At 40.7% G+C, this 19,224-nt stretch overlaps 1 protein-coding gene across 3 annotated transcripts in view; it reads right to left on the bottom strand.

The window, feature by feature from the left end:
• ABLIM1 (actin binding LIM protein 1) overlaps positions 1-19,224 on the bottom strand; it is a 144,536-nt gene that overhangs the window by 38,105 nt on the left and 87,207 nt on the right. For 2 of the 3 annotated variants that reach the window (XM_053983489.1, XM_053983490.1), the window contains exons 7-8: positions 12,780-12,867; positions 8,181-8,239 (exon numbers count right to left, since the gene is read on the bottom strand). In XM_053983489.1, the coding sequence (XP_053839464.1) occupies positions 8,181-8,239; positions 12,780-12,867 (147 nt within the window). Of the gene's footprint in view, positions 1-5,797; positions 5,861-8,180; positions 8,240-12,779; positions 12,868-19,224 lie in introns of all 3 variants that reach the window. The other variant, XM_053983491.1, reaches the window with a different exon arrangement.

The raw sequence follows: 19,224 nt of genomic DNA, 5'->3' as shown, positions 1-19,224 counted from the left end.
GTTCTGAGAGAGGAGAGAAAACAACTGATGACCTGTGGAGATCCTGAAAACCTGATGCATTTGCAAAGTATTCTATTTGATCAAAAGTAACCCTGGTTATTGTGATGATTACTTCTAAACTTGGCACACAGCACATACACAAAGGTAGTCAAGTCAACCATATCGCAACTGCAACTGAGAAACCATGAACAATTTTTGCCCCCTAATTGACTGCAAAGAACCAAATCCCATCACAAAACTTTGTGTCAGCACATGACTCTGATGACACCAGTGCAGGGCATTCTTCAAGGTCACTTAAAATTAAATCCTGGAAAACAGTCCTTACCTCATCAGCTTGTGACATTAGGTCCTCTGGACTAAGGGACCTTCAGGCACACCTGAAGAGAAACAAGGCTTGACAGCCTGGCTCACTGTTTCTTAAGAAATATTGGATGAACACAAAAAGGCTACTGGACCTATCTTACCTCTCAGCATACATTTCCTGAAGGAACCCTTCAACTGACCCCAGAGACTTTCTCCTTTCAATTTCAAAGCCAGAGAAGCTATTGGAACCATCTGTATATGAAGTGCTGAAGACTAGTCATGAATTATACAGCAGGCTTTCTCTGACTTCACTTTTGAAAATTAAGTCACCACATTCAGGAAGGGTTAGAGAAACAAAAGGCTTTGAGTATGTTCCACCAAAAAACGTAAGATTCAGATCAAACAGAGAGCAGATGTAGCTGTGGACTGACAAAGTCACAAATCCTCTCCAGAGCATGTTTGAGAACACTTTCTCAGCTGGACCTTTACTTGTTTCTTTTCTTTTCTCTCTGAGGCTGCAAATTCCTACATCTCAAAAGGGAACAGAATATTCTCATCTGCCCTTAAGCTCCTCCCAAACCAAAAAACCCAACAACAAGCACTTGTTTCATGGAAATGTTACAAGAATTGAGTTGGAAAATCTGGCTGCTGTTGAGAAACACTTTATTCCCCCTTCCATTCTTCCATTTCACTCTGTTTGAGTGGAGACACATGTAACATGTTGCTGCAGTTACTATGGAAAACAATTGTTTTCATTACAACATAGGGAACAGTATTAAGTACTTGAGGTACTTTTAGGGGTGTCTCTGTTACCTTTGGCTTTTGGCAGGCATACTTTGAGAGTTTTGTCTGCTCAGTTTTCCCTGTTGTAGGAAAACAAGTGTTAGAGGCAGTTATGGCTTATTCCCATTTGGCAGGCCCTTTGGATCTTTTATAATTGCCTCAAAAACAAGAAATTCTCAGTGCTCACTCCAGCTCCTTAGTTCCATCGCTTAGCGTCACTGCTAAAAACTTATTTGTTTAAGGAAAATTCACTTGCATTTATCACTTCAGTGAATTCACCAAATAAAGTTAGACACCTTAAGAAGATAGTTTCAGCCATATCCTGGTAATAAATTTCTTAGGTGCTCTTAACCCTGGAATACAAGAGGAATTGTCAGATGGACTGGCAAGTTGTAGCACCTGTTCTTCATTTCCTCACTGTGTTTCTGTTCCAAGTTCCTCTTCACCATCCTATTAACAAGGCCACGAGCCAGAAATGACACCCTTTAAACCAGTTTTCTATTTTCTGTGATTCTTTCTGTGTACATCAATTTTACCTTCTGCCTATTGCAAAGTTCCCCACTGCCTGGTCAGGACACCCTGCTGCCAGCCACAGCCTGAGCACACTCTGCTCCTTTCCTGAGGAGCTGAATCCAAGCAGACCTGCAACTCTGAGGCTTCTCTAGCAGCTCCCAGTCCTGTACCTTGCTTAGGTCTAAACATACCCTTGAAGACAGTGCATGAAAAAGAATTTGTACATTGACTCTCACCCTTCCTGCCTCACTTTGCCCTATTTCTTACTTTGAGTTACACAGGCTGTTTCCATCACAGATGGTTTTTTCCTACCCTGTTTCTTCCCATATGGTCTGGAATCCTTCACAGCTTTGCACTTTCCCCTAAAGACAATTGCATTGCACTTAAAAACATTTATGCTGCTTGCTTTAACAAACATATACCAAAGATTCCTTGATATAAGCTGCTCCTCTGGCATACTTTTAGTTGCTATGGTTGGCTCCTCTCCTAAGAGGCCCATAAAAGCTCCTGTTTGAAAATCTGTGACCTGGTATGGCTTTTATTAGACTGAATGTTACACTTTCATCCCTGACCCTGTGTAACACCATTGTGACTCTATATCTTACACAGGTGGCAAGAGACACACTGGAGGTCAAGTTCTCTATTGATGTAACTGCACTGGGGTGTAAATTCCATCCTGGAGGGGAGCTGATCAGCTAAAGCAGGAATAGGGCTGGCCCTGATGTAACCTTTAACAACAGAGATAACATGAGTGCATCTCTTTCACATGTTATTCAAAGGAAACAGGTGAAGAAAGAGGACATAATCTTTAATATGAATGCAATAATTTTAGAGGTATTTAATTCCATAACAATAGTCCTGTGACACTTGTTCTACATTCCCAGCAACAAAACAAGGTAAGGTGCCTTACTTCTTCTACAAAGAGATCTGAAACATTTTTTATTTGATTGTTCTTTTCCTTGAAGGATTCAAATACAGCCTTTTATAAAGCCACCTTTGTGTAGAGAAATTTAAGGGAAATTTCTATGAAGAGCTAATCTTCTTTTTCTTTTCTGGTGGTACATGGCTTCTCCACATTTTCTGAGAGTAGGAGAGTCACGTTTTTTTTCCTTTCCTCTTCCACACAAATGGTTGTAAGAGTAGTAAATATATCAATATAGGATGTCTGTACCAAATACAGAAAGTCTATGAAGTATATGAAAAAAAAAAAATTAAGTCAAGAGAAATTCATGCATGTCATTAAAGGAGCCAAAAGAAAAAACAGATCACAAAGCATCTAAAGTACTTGCAAGACTTCTCGGTATTTCCCACTTTATCACAGACTTCTTATTTTTATGTTTTTGTTCTTCATTCCATGCATTTACCTTCAACACAGAAGTTCTTTACCAGTTTCATTTGCAGACTGATAGAGAGAATACCAACTGCCATGCTCATCCTCTAAGGTTCATCGTGAATGGAGTGCTCAATTATCAGATCACCCATGCAGATGCCCCAAACTGATTAACTTCATATTTCAGTATTAGACTACAAAGCTTAAGATGTCCATCTGCATTTACCCTTCTTTGCTATGCATCATGCATGGTACATCATCTAAATAAATAACTTCTTAAAAAAAAAAAAAAAAATCCCCACTAGAGCCATTCACATCATCCAGGTGCTGCTACAATGTGGTGGCTCTGGCATTCTCAAGTACAGATGTTCAGCATCATGCTCTGTAAAAACTTACAGGTGCAGGCAACCAGATCAAAACTGATCCCAAGAACATCTGGCCAAATGGATGCACTATTGTTTTACAAAGGCATCGTCACCATTTACAGTACCTGCCTTAATTTTTTGATAGAGTTCATTATGCAAGGCGGTGATAATAGCTGCAGAAGAATGAATATGTTTTTACTTAATAACATTTAACATTATAGCTTAAGCAAATTCTCTAAACCTCACAAGCTACTTTAAGTGAAGCATATTTTAAATAAATAGAAGATAAGGGTAGAATTCCTTGTCCTGAGCAGACTTAGCAACAGTAAGGGATTTGACTTTCTCAGTACAACACTTTTTACACTGACTATCTGCTCTATCAATTACAAGGTTTTACAGTTGATTAGGATTTGGAACCAGGGCTCATAAAATATGGATTTCCTCTGGATTTATGTAATTTTCAATGGCTGTATGAGACCAACAATGTCCCTCAATTCTTTGTGCCTCTCTGCTGGTTTAACTGTACCCTTCTCCTTACAAGAGTGTTTCCTTCAAATGCATGCATTCCTTATTTCTCTACACGAAATATGCATCAAGACAAAACTAGAGAACAGGTTTAGCTCAAACTCACACAGACACAGATATTAATAGGTTACAACTAATTTTTCTTTCCTTTCTGGACATAAAGGCCAGGAGGGAGAATGAATTTTCAGCATGTAATCACTGAAGGTATGTTGGTACCAAACAAACTTCTACAATACTACTCATGCAAACTTAGCCTTCATCAAGAGTAAGTTAAGTGGGAAGAACAAGAAAATAAAGTGGGAAGTCCAGAACATACTGAATTCAACACAAGCTTTCAGAGAATTCAGTGGATTTTACCCTTCTATTTTCTAACTACAATTTTCGTGTAGATTCAAGCCTTTGGCCCACTTTTATAGCAACAGCAATGACAGTACCTTTGTGTCTACTCCATAGAAAAATACTTGAAGCCAAAATCTGCCTTGAGTTACACTTTGTAGAATCACCATGTAAATCTAAACTGCATTTAATACTGACCAAATTTACACAAGAAGATATTCATCTGACCCTAAGATATCTGTATCCTACACAGTCTACAAAGCAAGAAGGAGAACACACCTTTATTTTAACATGGGCTGCTCCTATTTTGCCTTGCATATTTTTCTAATACATTGAATAGGATTTGGGTTTTTAATCCTGAGCCCCCTGGATTTCAACACTCAGATTTGTGTGCACAAAGCCAAATGCAAAAAGTCACTACACTGGCCTAAAAGATGAGTGAAATGGTCCCACAGTTTGCTGCTCTCAGACTCCAAGATTTTATTCCATAAAGCCCAGGACTGAAGAGACACTGCTTTCCTTAGGAGCACTGATAACACGTCCTTATGCTGCCTTTTCTTAATACACAGATCTGTAGCTAACAGAGAGAGAGGTGTTCAATATTAAAGTAACTAAACCACTGTGCAGGACAAAGAGTAGAGGGCTTGCATCAACCCCCACTGAATCACAGAACTGGATTCCACTGTCCAACCCCATCCTGCAGGCTGGATCTCACACAGACCCCCTGCCCTGGCTGACACTGACTGCATCTACTCCACAATGAGAGATGTGAAGGCTGCACAAACCAACACCAAGGGCATCCAGTGGCATGGACTCTCTGCCTGCTGCCAGCCCATACCAGATCGGCACCAGTGTGCTCAAGCTCCATCACCAGGTGAAAACTACCTCAGGTACACCTGCACCAGCACAGCCACACGTCCACAGCAGACACTACCAACAAATAAACACTGCTCTGAAGGAGAAGAAATGGAATTGGGTGGTTTTGTAGGTGCAAAGCAAACTCAGTAAAATCTGAAAGCAGACAGCTACTCCAGAGTCAGGAGGACAGAGAGGACCTTGCAACTCAGATGTCAACGTGCACCAGACTAGAGAGGCAAATGCTCTCAGGCAGCCCATAGAATGTATCCAAACCTGGGGTTTTGTAAGCATTTTTCTCAACTAAAGTTTTCATGGGTAGCTGGTCAATATACATAAAAAAAGGAAGTGACTTGATTGATGGCTTTTTTTTCCCTAAAAACATAAGTCATTGTTCATGGAAAACTATTTATTTTTAACCATTGCTTTAAAGTCAGATATTTTTCACCATTTTCATTTGCTTCATATTTGCACTCTAATTTTTGTTTCAGAAGGAAAACGTTCTGAAATACTGGAAGATCAATACTACAGACCCCAAAAGCTCATCTGAATCTAAAATAAAAAAGTTAATTTTAAGCATTTCATTAAACAAAATAAAAAAAAATGTGAGAATTAACAAGCAACACTGAAACAAGTGATGCAAAATACAGCGTCAGTGCCCATGGTGGCAAGTGATAGCAGGAAAGCTGTGTGGCAGGAGTAGTAGCAAGCGCAGCAAATGACAGTAATGAAGAATCTTCTCAGTAAGGAAGATCATTATCAACACTATGAAAACACAACAGCAAACCTCTGCAGAGCGTGGCCTGCGCAGAACCAGACTCTTTGGATAAAAGAACTCAGATGAGGAATGCTGTCATGGAACACAAAAGGGAAAAATGAGTGAAAAGGAAAGCAGTTTCCCCAGTTCAGTGGTTAAGCTCTTTTTTCAATCAAGTTTTTATCATCTACTTGTGTTATAGTATCTGTTACTTACTGACTGCTGCAGAATCACAACAGCCAGACAGTCGTAAATAAACACCAAACAATATATATTTTTGTAACATGCACACGGTTGCTTTGTTTTCTGCTTGTTTTGTCTTTGTAAACTTCCACAAATACCCATGGGGAAAAGATCTAAAGCAACCATTGCTTTTATGAACTGCCTCTCAGATCTTGACCAGCTCAAATGCTGATTAGTTTATATCACAATTCAGTTACTGAGAGAAAACAGAACTTGCTGAAAACTTCTGAAGTTACTTCAGTGATAAAAGGGTTTTTGTTTTGTTTTTTTCTATAGGGAAAGGAAACCCAGCAAGCAAATAGGCAATGGCACTGGCTTTTTGCAGAACCACCAGAAAATCTAGGCCTGACCCTGAATAAAAAACTGAAATTCAAAGTACGTATCCCATTTTGGTGCTGACATGCTCAAATAGCACATAGTTCCCCCAGTTTTGTTTGTTTCTGTACCTACCTGTTTGCTACTGCCTTCATTTGTGTCAACAGGATGAAGCAGTGTCAAAGTCATCAAAGTTTTGATATTAGCTGATATTAGAATAAGTTTCTGACTGCACCACAATCTGTGATGTACCATAGAAGCTAAAAACAATGCCTCTCAGCCAGCTTCAGTATGGTGCATTTATCAATGCCTTTTAAGGACCTATTTAACCTCTGCATTGAAGGTCTCCTCCAGGAGCATGGTGCTGCAGGACAGCTCTGCTGTCACACTGCTCAGATGCTCCCTCAATTTGCCTTCTTCAGCCTCACTTCCTCTTCCTGCAAGGATTCACTTAGGTAATGCCTTGCAGGCGAGTGAATCCCATTTACTTCGCTCACTTCAATTAAAATTAGCTGAGCGGGGAGAATACTGACACAAAGGGAGATACTTGAAGAGGACTACAGCCATTTCCATGGGGAATGGAAACAAGCAAACTGATTTATAAGGTCAGCTGGAGAAGGTTAATAAGGGCCACAGTGTAGTCAGGAGTGCTTTGATAAAACTCCTGGGTCCAAGTGAAAGGGAAGTATTGTACTGCAACCAAGTACTACAAGGCAAAAGCATTCTGACACTTAAGCATGGCCAAAATACTGTCTTACATTCAAACTGTTAAATGAGGAAGAAAATCCAGAATGGCTTAATTTTCCATTCTCCTACAAAAAGTCAGAACAGAACAATGTGTGAATGCTGGATGGTACCTGCACTGAGGTTTGGCCATTCTAGACCACACACCCATCTAGGGCCAGTTATGTTTTTGCCCACACTAACATGAACTCTGCTCAACAGGAATTTATCTGCACATTACCTATGACCATAATAAATTCTCTGTGGGGGGTGCTTTACAGACCAGTGTACTGGAATAAATGCTAAAGGATGTGGCTTCCTGTGAATGAGACCCACATAGAATACAACCCACAGGACGTCATAGGTATCTTCATACCAGTACCTCTTGTGTTTCCTTATCTGAACGACAATTTATTCATATGCAGTCTCTAATATCCATATCCTGGGAAATTAGCAAAATTCAAGGGATCACCTGAGATGTCAAAAAGAAAAAATTGTCCAGAGGATGAATCAGTGAGTAAGGGCTTAGAATTGCCTGGTTCATGCAAAAAGCCAGGCTCTAGCATTTATCACTGCAGCATTACTGTCACCGAGGATTTGACCCAGAAAGTTTGTTTGAATATGCTGATGTAACTCCAAGGGTAACTGTGGCTCTTTTTAGCATTCAAATCAGGATCACTTTAGGTTGAGGCTTACTTGGATGGCAAAGAAAGAAGAATTCATCTTGTCTAAATGCTGCAAATAACCACGCAGAACAGGGGATAACTATAGAGCAATTACACAGATGTGCAAAACCACTAAAATATATGATAGCATTTGCCCTGTTCATATCTTCTCCTTAGGAGTCTCTCTCACAACAACTGAGATATGAAATGAAGTGTCTTAGATACTTGGCCACGTCTGTATGTCAGTAAATGACACTATCTTTAAGGCAGTGCACTGAGACAGGTATGTGAAGGTGGTAAGCCTAAAAATCAGAGCAATACCTCTGAAGTGCCTCCACTGTATATTCTGCCAGAGTTGTGACAGCTATGCGAAAAAAACATGGAAAAAGTCACTCTTTTAAAAACAACATTCGATTACTGTGTGTGCAAAATGTATGGTGTGTCACTGAGCCATGAATTCAGCTTACCCGGAGCTTCTCTTCAGTCTTAGTGGATTGCTTACAGTCGGGATGCCAGACAGTGGAACCTGAGGGAGGACAAACACATCTTTATTCAGAGCAAAGCAGATGATTCTGCTCATGACAGGCCAGTTATTAAAGAGAATCTCTTCATTGCATCAGATGCCGAATCTGTACAAACTATGAGAGTAATTCACATTAAAGTCTAGCTCATGGGAATTACTAGGGAAACAAAAAAATATTCAAATCCTTGGTGTACCTACAGCAGTTTGTCCTGAGGCTGTCAAAACACTTTGCACACATTCTTAATTAAAACTCAAGCAGCCTCAAGCAGCAACAGAGTCAGCAAGCACCAGCTGGAGGAACTGAAAGAGAGTTCCTCTGGCAGGTTGGAGGGTAAGAACTGGCCACAGTTACCTCATCTGTTCTCCCCTTCTGTACTGCCCTGCACATAACAAGGAATTTCCGATTTTAAGTCCATTGAGAAATAGGGGTCATACTCAGTTACTGTAAAGTACTACTCAGATCACATCTTCCCTCATACAAAATGCAAAAGGAAAAGCAAGACTAAAAACTTCACAGTTCAAGAGCCAGGGCTGTGTGTGACCCACTGGCACTGGGTGAGAGGCCAGGATGACAGGTGGTGCAAAGCTGCACATGAGAGAACCTGTCCCTGGATCCCAGCACACCGTACCTGCCTTTGGCACACAAGCACTTCTACCCTGTGCTACTGGTGCTTCCACCTGGCATATTCCAGCTGTATATCCTACAAAAAAAGGCAAGTCCTCTGCTGTTTGTTATCCCAAAATATGAGATTCTTTCTTATGCTGTAAAGTAGGAATATCCTGCTGGATATGGACTGAGTGATGTCAGGGGCAAGAAGCATTTCCATCCCATTTCAGTTGTTTTCTGAAACAGAGTGTAAGCTGTGGTCTCTGCTGGAAAGCTGCTGAAGGTACTGGCCAAGATGAAACAGAGCAGAAACTAACACTGATTTTTAACACTGACTGCAGCTGCAATCAAATTCATCCTTCATTCCAGTCACCACAAAGCCAATCCAGAGCCCTGACTATCTGCAGGGGGGGAACATCACCTCTTCACTCTGTCCACAAAGAAACCAAACAGAGCCAAGTCCAGGTCTCCTGCTGGTGACTGTTAGCTCAAAAGCAGCCAGAGGAAACCCCACCCTCAGAGGACAGGAGAAGGATGGGTCAGGAACCCTGGAAAGTTTTTCCTAACAAGCCCTTACATGGCTTGGTGCAGAAGTAAAGAGCAGCAGGAATCATTTCACCTCCCAGCAGTACACAGCACAGTCATCACCAGGAGACAGGAGAGAATGCTGTGACTCTGGAGCAAGGGTCTGAGATGTCTGGCTGTGAGTCTAAGCCAAGGAAGAAGAAACTGTGCATTTGGCAGAGGAAAACCATCAGACAACAGGGAGAAGCACACCGAGAACCTTCTCTGTAAACAAACAGCAGCCTCAGAGCCAGGACCCCACAGAGCCTGCAGGATCAGGAGGGAGCTGTGCCCTGTCCATGCAGGAGGAAGAGAGTTCAGGTTGTAAGGCTAAAAGTTCATGTTAAAAGAAGTGATCTGAGTAAGACTCCTCTGAATATGACACCTATTGCTCAAGGATGAACTAAGACTCAGAAGATTTTAGTTCAAGTCTCAAATCCAGCTGTGAGCTTCCTTCCTGTGTGGCCCTGAGAAAAATGATCCCTGTTCCTCTGTACCTCACTGTTAGATTAATGGCAGGAGTCTTCCCAACCTTAACAATTCTGTGTGTCTTTTCTGTTAAACTTTCCCTACTATCAATGAGAAAGCTGTCACTGCATTTTGGGCAGTATTTTATCACAAACTGGTACCATTTAGGGATACCCTGTGAGAGTGCTGAAAGTGAACAAGAAATACAGGAACCTGGATGTCATTTGCATGGTGAAAGCTAGCTAAGGGTTGTGGGTTTTCTTTCACAAAATGTTAAGAGATTTGAAAGATGTGACATTTAAAAACCCAAATGAGACAGAGCAGGCTTAAGAAGTTAAATGTACATATTTTTTGTGATCTTGAACTCTGAGCCACCTACATTTTGTAGATACTATTCATCCAAACTGTTTTGAAATACTTGCAAGGGTGCAAATTCCCAAGCTGCATCACTCCTCTCTTTTACTCCTGGAAACAGTTCAGCAAATTGTGATTATTTCCATTCTTAACATATGTTTCTTTGCTTACCTGGCAAACATCAACTAGCATGCTCATTTATTCGGCTTTAAACTTTGCACATGCCATTATTTCAACATCAGCATCCCTCTAAATACTGGGCAATCCTAGCTCAGCAACAGCCTTGTGGGGCAGCCCATAAAATAATGTATTACTGGGAAGTCAATGGGAAAGAGACAGTTTTTGGTGCTGCTTCTTTTTCATTTTCATGTGTTGGAGCAGTGCCAAGCCAGAGTGTTTCTGCTAGCATTATTCCAACCATCCTTAACACAGAAAGCCCCAAGACAGAGAGCTTGTTTGTCCATGTTCTCCTTTTGCCAGTTTCCCAACATTTCTAATACAAGTTTCTACCACAATCCTGCCAGGCCTCTCTGGTATACAAAGCAATACTCAGACAGTGCTTTCATATTCTAGGGAGAGGACAATTAGAAGTGAGATGGAAGCCACCTATTTTTGTGTATTTTTTCAACAACATGATTTTTGTTCTAGCTTTATTGTTGTGGTGTTGTATTTCTGTTTTGGAGAAATGCTTGGAATGCTGTTGTTCTGCACCCCAGGGGCAGTGATTTGGATGGAGTCAGGATATGCATTTCAGCTGAGAGCCTTGCACAGGAAAAGCTTTTAGGTCCTCACACTTCCAAGCACACTGAATTCAGCAAGGAAAGCTTTGGCAGGACAGTCTGGAGCACAATCAGCAATTACAGTATTTAGCCAGAAAACATCCTGTGAACAATAAAGCAATGCAGTTTGAGGTGCTCTTCCCCTGAGACAGACTGAGCACCAGGAACATTGATTCATAACCACAGAAAGAGATACACTGAGAAGAGAACAGCAGATCAAGCTGCTGCCAGGTTTCTCTCCTCTCCCCTTTCCTATCACCTGAACTTGTCCAGGACAAACTCCAGCCTAGTTTAAGTAACACTGATACCTTCTGTCTTATTTGGATCTGCAGAACTTTACACCAAAGCCTGCTCAATTAACCCAAAGTCCCACTCTCTGCTAGACTGGTGCAAATGGCACTTGTTGGAGAAAGCTGCTATTAATTAATGACAGCAAAGGATGATCTGATGCTCATTTTGAACTCTGCCTCTACTTTACCACACCATCATGTGAGGAAACTAAGATTTGCCAGATGCTGTAAGTGCTGCTTTCAAGTTAGTTTTTTCAATTTGCCATCAGAAAGCAGCACCTCCCACCCAGCCCTCTCCCAGCCTCTCCTTGCTCCTGCCAAGCAGAGCTGCTACACCATTTCACATCCTGTTCTGGGCACAGCTGGAATAAGATGACTGAGCTATAAGGTCAGAGAGAGATGAGAGAGAGGGACTGCAAGGAAGGACAAACTATAAAATAAAACAAGTTAGCTTCAAAGAAATGCCTTAACAATATTATCTTATTTTGGAACTCCTCCAGTAAGAACCTCTCCTCAGGATTTCAAGAAATGGCTGTGACAACACTTTCCTATTTCTATCACTATTCTTCTACATTCCTTTCCAGTAAATCAAGTTTTCTAACCTAAGTGCAATATACAACATCCCAACATGTATCTGCCTTTTTCACTTTGACTTCTGGCTTATGTAAATGGGTATTATACATCCTTCTACCAACAGTAGTACAACAGCAAGCAATAAAAATAACTTAATAGCGAGTACACCACCCTCTCAGAGAGTAGGTGGGATTCATATCAAGGATACTTTTCAATCAAAGAAAAGAGCATATTCTTTTTTATGTGAAAAGACCATGAAGAAACCAAGCTTGGCAATAATTGGGAGTGTGAGACTCTTAACAAGAAAGGGAAGATGAAAATAAACAGACAAGAAAGAGGTGGCTATAGAAAGATATAAAAATAAAGTACATGGGAATAAAAAGAGAGATAAAAGGGAAGTAGGCAAGGGTAGCAAATATAATTAAGAACTGGAGGAGAGACTCTGTCAATGTGCATGAGGAATGAGGTCTACATGGTTCAAAGCAAATTCACTGCAGCTTCTGGAAGATTTTCCCTTGCCTTTTACAGTCTGGAGTGTGGTCCAGAATAGCAGAGAAAATGATCAGCAGAAATCAGGAGAAATCCCTTCACTTTGTCTGGTATCTCACACACCATTCTGGGGCTAAACTATCTATGAGATGTCAAATTCAGAGGCAGCCTACTAAATTTCATTTTTCAGCAAGCACAGGCTGCCTCAGCAAGGCTGCAGAGTCCCTGCAAAGTTCCAGTTAGGGCCACCTAATAGAGCAAAATGGTATCAAGTGAAAAAATATGAAAACACTATTGAGGATAGGATGACTATAGTCCCCCTTGGACATATTACATGGGGTGGTTTATAAATTCGTGACATCTGTGACATAAAAATCACAATGTCTGATTTGCTTCTTTTGGAATGGAGACATCCTTACCTTGCAGATACATTTCTTCTCCTTCGGTGAACATTTGGTTGCATCTGCTGCATCGTGCACAGCTTGGATGATAATGTTTGTCACCTGCCTAAACAAAAACAAAACAGGAACATGAGGGACAAATGCACTGCACTGCTTTCTGAGCACTCATCATTTTCTGCTTGACCATTGCCCTTTTTCTTCTAGTTCACCTGTTTTGACACAACACTGCCCTCATAATGTGACACTGAGAATGTGAGCTCTGCCACACTGCTTCAGCCCTGAGGTCAATCCTGTCCTCAGCAAAGGCCAGCAGTGACTGCTTGGGAAAAAGCCTGTAAGAGAAAAGACAACACAGAACAGCCCTTCCCCTTCACACCTTCCCATTCAAGTAATCAGTGTCCTCTGGCTAGGAGCTACATTGTAAGTTACCTGTTCTGCATGATTTGACAAACATCTTTTTAAATCATCCAACAGTCCAAAGCAATGAATGTCACACTGCAGTTAATTTGTGCAAACCTGCTGTCTCCTCATTTTGCCAATGAATGGGTTTTCAACTTGCCATTTCATTCCTTGGCCTTCTTCCCCACACTGCTGACATGGGTATTAGGAAAGAGAGCTTTCTAGAGCCACTTCTGGGACCATGAATTTAATTCCCAGATCCCCGACTTCAGAAGCTGCACCGGCACAGACAGCCTGAGCTGAATTTGAACTACTGATGTAAAGGTCCTAAATACCCTAGATCCTGTTACCCAAATCCAAATCCACTGAGTCATTCAGTCTCTTAAATACATTGATACCATTAATAGATAAAGTTGATCAGATTTCAGGCCTATAAGGACAGGAAAAATCAAGGCACACATATTAATGCGACTTCTTCTCTTTAGGAGACCAAAGCAATCAATACATTAGCTTCCTCTCCTCATAAACTAAGCAAAAAATGTCCACATCAGGCTTTTAAATAGAAAAATGCTAGAAAATGACCCTTCATAGTGACAAGTAAAGAATTCTAAAAGTCTTTGAATTTGTATCTGGCTGTCCAGACAAATTAACCTCAAGTCCATTTTCACAAATATTCCCCGTCCACTCAGATGCTATATGCACAAAATATCTGTTTACTCTATAGCTGACTTGTAAAATGTCATCAAAACCATTTCCTACCTCACTGTACTTAAGACCATAACATTACTAAATCCAACCTTTCATTTTGTCTTTTGAGAAGAATAACAACATTTTTTTGGTTCACAAACAACATTCATTACATAGGCTTTTTATTGAAACATATATATGCATATTAGATGATGAAGGACATGGATTAAAGTACCTGACAGCTACCAGAAAATCAGCTCTACCACCCAGTTCTTCTACAGCTAAAGTTGCACCATTCAATTTTAATAACTCCCATCCAGGAACTTCAACAATACAAGGCCAGAGAAGAGGACTCAGTGTGCTGTTACTTTAATTATACATTTCACAACATGTTCAGCTGCAAAAAGCCTGCACTTCTCTTAATCAGATCCTGCATTTACTGTTGATTCTTGCACTGAAGGGGCAAAATCCACCAAACAGAGAGAAATGGGATTTAGGTGTTCTTAGTAAAGCAGATTTAGAGCTATCAGGCAAAACAGGGTCTCTATTAAAAGGGAAAATGAGACGTCAATACAAAATCTGCTTACTCAAGGAAGAAAAGCAAATGAGGGAGAAAACACAGAACTGATGTTTGACTTGCAGCAACAAAGCTAATATTGAACTGAGAGAGAAAACACAGTTAATGCTCATTCTCTATCATTTTCATTACTGGCTGCCTTCTTCATCTCTGGCTCTCCCTCCTAGCAATTATTTAACCTCTGAGGTGTCTCACTAGTTTCATTCAAGACTGGAATTTATAAGATAAAGAAATCCAGAATTCATCACATTATTATGCATAGACCTGTGGCCTCTCTGAAGTTTTGTTTTCCTGGGAAAACTTCTGATAAGCTACTGTGAAGGGAATATAGTTCAAACCATGTACACCTGCCTCTTCCAAACAGCCAAAGGGATCAATTTTGAGTTTATCAGGTCCTTCCCAGTGCCAGAAACAAATGGCTACATTTTAGGCTGCTGTGAGTGATGATGAATGAACACCACGCCCCAGATAACAAAACTCTGAGAGTCCAAGTGAGAACACACCCTGCACTGGAGAGGTTTTGGGGGAGTGACATACCAGAGCAGCTGCAGTTGTTGTTAAAACACTTCCAAAACAGTTTGATGAGTTTTCTGCCTCTGTAAGGTTTCTACAGCTCATGAGTGGGATCTTTCCTACAGCAGGTATTTGCTGGAGAACATTCTGAATCTCAACTAATTCAGGCCTCATCCTGCTATGCCTGACTTGCTGTGATCATCTGGGAAAATGGTTGCTAAAAATCAGTCATTTATAATGTATTAGGACAAACTTTTGCATCTATAAGTCAATAATATATTCACACTTTTCTAGACATCTGTTTTTGCTCTTTTAGGGCTATTAAACCCTCATTCAGTGTGCTCAGTGTGCAGCTTTCTGGGATCTCATGCTACTGTGCTATGCATTAAAAGGTTTGCATCTCAATCCTCCTGGCAGGACCAGGAAACACTGATTAAGTGCACATTTGCCCCAAACATTCTTCATTCAAGGTGAGAGAGGGTTAAAGGCTCTGTCTTCTCCCTCTTCTCTGAGTTGTCCTCACCCCTTCTCAAGTTCACATCCAGAAATCCTTTGCACTTCCCTGTACTATGCAGATACTGGGATTTGATCTCTCATACTGCTTTTGGTCCCTTCTGATTTATTTCACTTTGGTTGAGACATCAGGACTATCCAAACCATCAAGCACAAACTGTGACCCATATCTTAGAGGACTGTCCCTTAAATAAGATGGAGTAAGCTAAATTAATTGAGTAAATACCTTGGTTTGCTTAGCTAGAAGTGCTAAAAGCATCCAAAATAATATTTAACATTTTTACTTCAAATTGTTAAACGGAATTGAATGAATTGAGAGCAATTTATTGTCAAATGAAATATTAAACCTATGTGTTGCTGTCACTGCCTATAAAGTCTCTGTTAAATCATCAGACACTTGCATGTGCCTTAAAAGCAAAGAACATCAGTTATCAATTTATGACAACACACAACCTCTTCTGACTTGCCTATTTAACTTCCACTCACATTGACAAATCTGAAATAGGTTCTCAAATAAAATCCCATTTGAACACAGCAGACAGAAAAAATTAAATTAAAGAAAGCAGAAGTACATTCTCATTTACCAAATACTTCCAGAGCCTTAGAATTGCAGAGTGAAGAAACAGTGACCAAAGGAATTCTACAAGCATAATTATAAATGTAGATAAATGGATGCTAAATTTGAGTAGCCTTCTATGGCTCTGCAAATCTCACTGATCAGTGACTGATCAAAGATATGAGTTTTAGTTATTTTCTATATATTACAAATATATATATACTGTCCACAATATGCACATAATATTCATGTTCAAGAATGAAACAGATACAACATTATTTTAGATAGTATTAAGGATCTATTTATTCTAGTAATTTCAAGACTTAAACTGGAATCAAGTCTGTGTAACACTGACCTTCAGTTTCCCAGTCTACAAAACAGGTTAAATTACATTTAATGTTCTCCATAAAATACTTTGGAGAAACACTACCAAGGAAAACCATTATAGAAATGTATTCTTCATAACTAGTGTTAAAAATAAAACCATGTAATCACATCTCTAATGCTTGTGAAGGACAGTTGAAGGCTCAGTGACCAGAATTCATGGATGATGGACTACACAGGGGAGCTGGATGTGTTTACTCTACAGAAGACATGTCCCACGTATCATGAGCAAAAGTACAAACTCTATTATTATGTATTATAACAATGCCAAGACCCGTAATGATAGTTGACAATGAGAAACCACATTTTTCAGACCAGATTTTTCACAGATCACCTTTTCAGACTCAGAAGCTATACATTTCCAGCCTTTGCCCAGCGTGCTATTCTCCCAAATAGCTTAACTTGGATGTTGCAAACCCTCCTTAGCTAAGAGCCTCTGTGGACTCTGTGTTTGCAGAGAGCTTTGAAGGCTCCCTCTAAGGGGATGGGGGAGTGACCCTGCACAGCTGTCCTGAGTGACAGAGGTGGCAGAGCAGAGGCACTGGGTTACACACTGTGTGCACCCAGCTTAGACACCTCTGCCAGTTTAAAAGGTAAACGGAAGGGTCAGGAGGTACTTGAAGCACCAGTTGAACACCACGCTGTGAGCTCCTGTACAACCTTCTCACCCTGCTGATGCTCCAACCTGTTCACAACATGCACAGTGCTCATTTGCCTTCGCTTTATAAACTTTGCTTGTTTGGGGACCTCCAGAAGACAAAAATGTACTGCCACTCCTAGCTGTCAGGGAAGGCAGTGGTGGGTATTGCAAGAATTATTCCAACCCAGGAGCTGCAAATACACCTGTGGACAAGCTGACACAACATGTCCCAAAAATGCAGCTGAAAAAGTCCCTGCACAGTGTTAACCCCGGGGAAACAGCACTTCAAAAGCCAAGGACTGTATTTTCTGAGTCCAACCCCTCTGCCCCCACTTCCCACAAGACTAACTTTTATTCTCTGAGTGCCTGTAAAGCTCTAGGCTGATTAAATAAATGTTTTCCTCTTTGGTGAACGTGAGAGCTTAAGATTTCCTATTACTCATGCCTTCAGCTCTGTCCTTCCTTCCAGAACAACAGTGAACAAGAGCCAGAGAGAACAATAACAAGAATCGCACTAGGAGAGCTCACATGCCAGTGGGTCTGGTAGAGGAAGAACTAATTACCAACAGACATGTTCTGCTGGCCAAAGGACACAATTAAGTGCATATTTGTTGTGTTACATTTGCACAGCTGCACTCGTTCACTCTCCTTTCAGAGATAACTGAGCAGTCACCTGACAGAGAGCTATTAAACATGCAGAAAGCTTTACTTTTCTCTTTAAATACTACCAAAACTATTATGCAGTTGAAAGAGTACAAGCACTTCCCTTTTTTCCTTTTTTGTAAGTTTTTATGAACAGTTATTATAGGCCCATTTGAGAGACAAACCTATCCAATATCTATTCCTACCATGACTGAGGAGAATGACTTGATTTCTTAACTCTCCTAAGGACTTTGGAGAAGCACAAAGAATAATTCAGACTCATCTTTTAAACCCCTTAAGGAATGTAATGAATTGTAAAACAGGAACTGTGGCGGTAGCCTTCCATCTTCCAGTGAAGCTTTATTTTAATTACTTGCAGAGGTCACAGAACCTTCAACCCTGTTTGATGTTCGGTGTAACATCAAATTCCATTGTTTCCTTCTCTGCAGGCTTCTGTGATCTCACGAGTGGCTGGAATAGCATAAACACTATGAAGACCAAAATTTGTTTCTAATAACATCCTGACCCAAACTGTCCACTCATTTTTCCCAGGCTCTTATCTGTTGAGCAAGTCACTACAAATATCTGTGCTCAGAAAAAAAAAAAAAAAAAAGTGCAGTTCCTTTGCTTCCAAATGATTTCAGAACCTACCATAAGTTTCTTTATGACTACCAATGGAAGTAAAGAGTAATAATTTTTTTTAATTAGTCCATATCTAATATGCATCTTTAAAATTTGGACCTCCTAAAGCTGTTTTTTACACTCCTGTCACGACATCTCAATAGAAGCAGCTCTCAGCAGAGCCTGTGCCTCTGCTCAACCTGCAGGAAGATGGAGCAGCAGGAAGCAGAGCTCACACTGGCAGTTCCCAAGCTGATGGAGCTGCAACAAACGGGACTGGGGAAAAGTGGGAAATGGAGCGTGAGGCTGTGACCATAAATCTGAATGACAACATGCATGGAAGAGACCCTCTGAGCCCACCACTGATTGCTGTGCTGCCTTGGGTGAGACAAAACCCCAGCTGCCCTGCTGTTATGAACACTTGCACTGTTAATCCATGCCCAGTGTCTGATTTTATACACAAAATACTTCCCAGCATTACAATAGTGACTGAGGATGTCATGCCAGCATATTCCTCAATGGATAGACCGTAGTAAACTTTGTAACCTATTAATGTTAATTCTATCCACACACAATAGTGTCATACCCATCAGCTGCTGCTGACAGCAGTGCAATTTTTCACTGCATGGAGTAGAGTTTTCCTTATAGCAGAGATGTGAGTAATCATTCAGGCTAAATCCCCAGCTGTGAAACTGCTCTACTGGCACAAAGAAACAGCCCTCGTGGCAGCTGAACACCAACTGCACTTGGTTTAGTAAGATCCTGTAAGTTACTTGTGATTGCACTGTCAGCTCTCCTTTGAGTTCTCACTTTCCTGCAACACCCAAAGTTGAGCAAGTTGCACACACAGGTGAGATGTTCAGCTGTCAGTTATGGTCTTTATGGAACTGTTATTCTGTCTTTACAGGGTAAATCCACTTATTACTACACA

This window comes from Vidua macroura, chromosome 8, assembly GCF_024509145.1.
Source record: "Vidua macroura isolate BioBank_ID:100142 chromosome 8, ASM2450914v1, whole genome shotgun sequence".
In the NCBI taxonomy this organism is placed as follows: domain Eukaryota; kingdom Metazoa; phylum Chordata; class Aves; order Passeriformes; family Viduidae; genus Vidua; species Vidua macroura.
The sequence above is the reverse complement of the archived record's forward strand: the minus strand, read 5'-3'. Positions and strand labels throughout refer to the sequence as shown.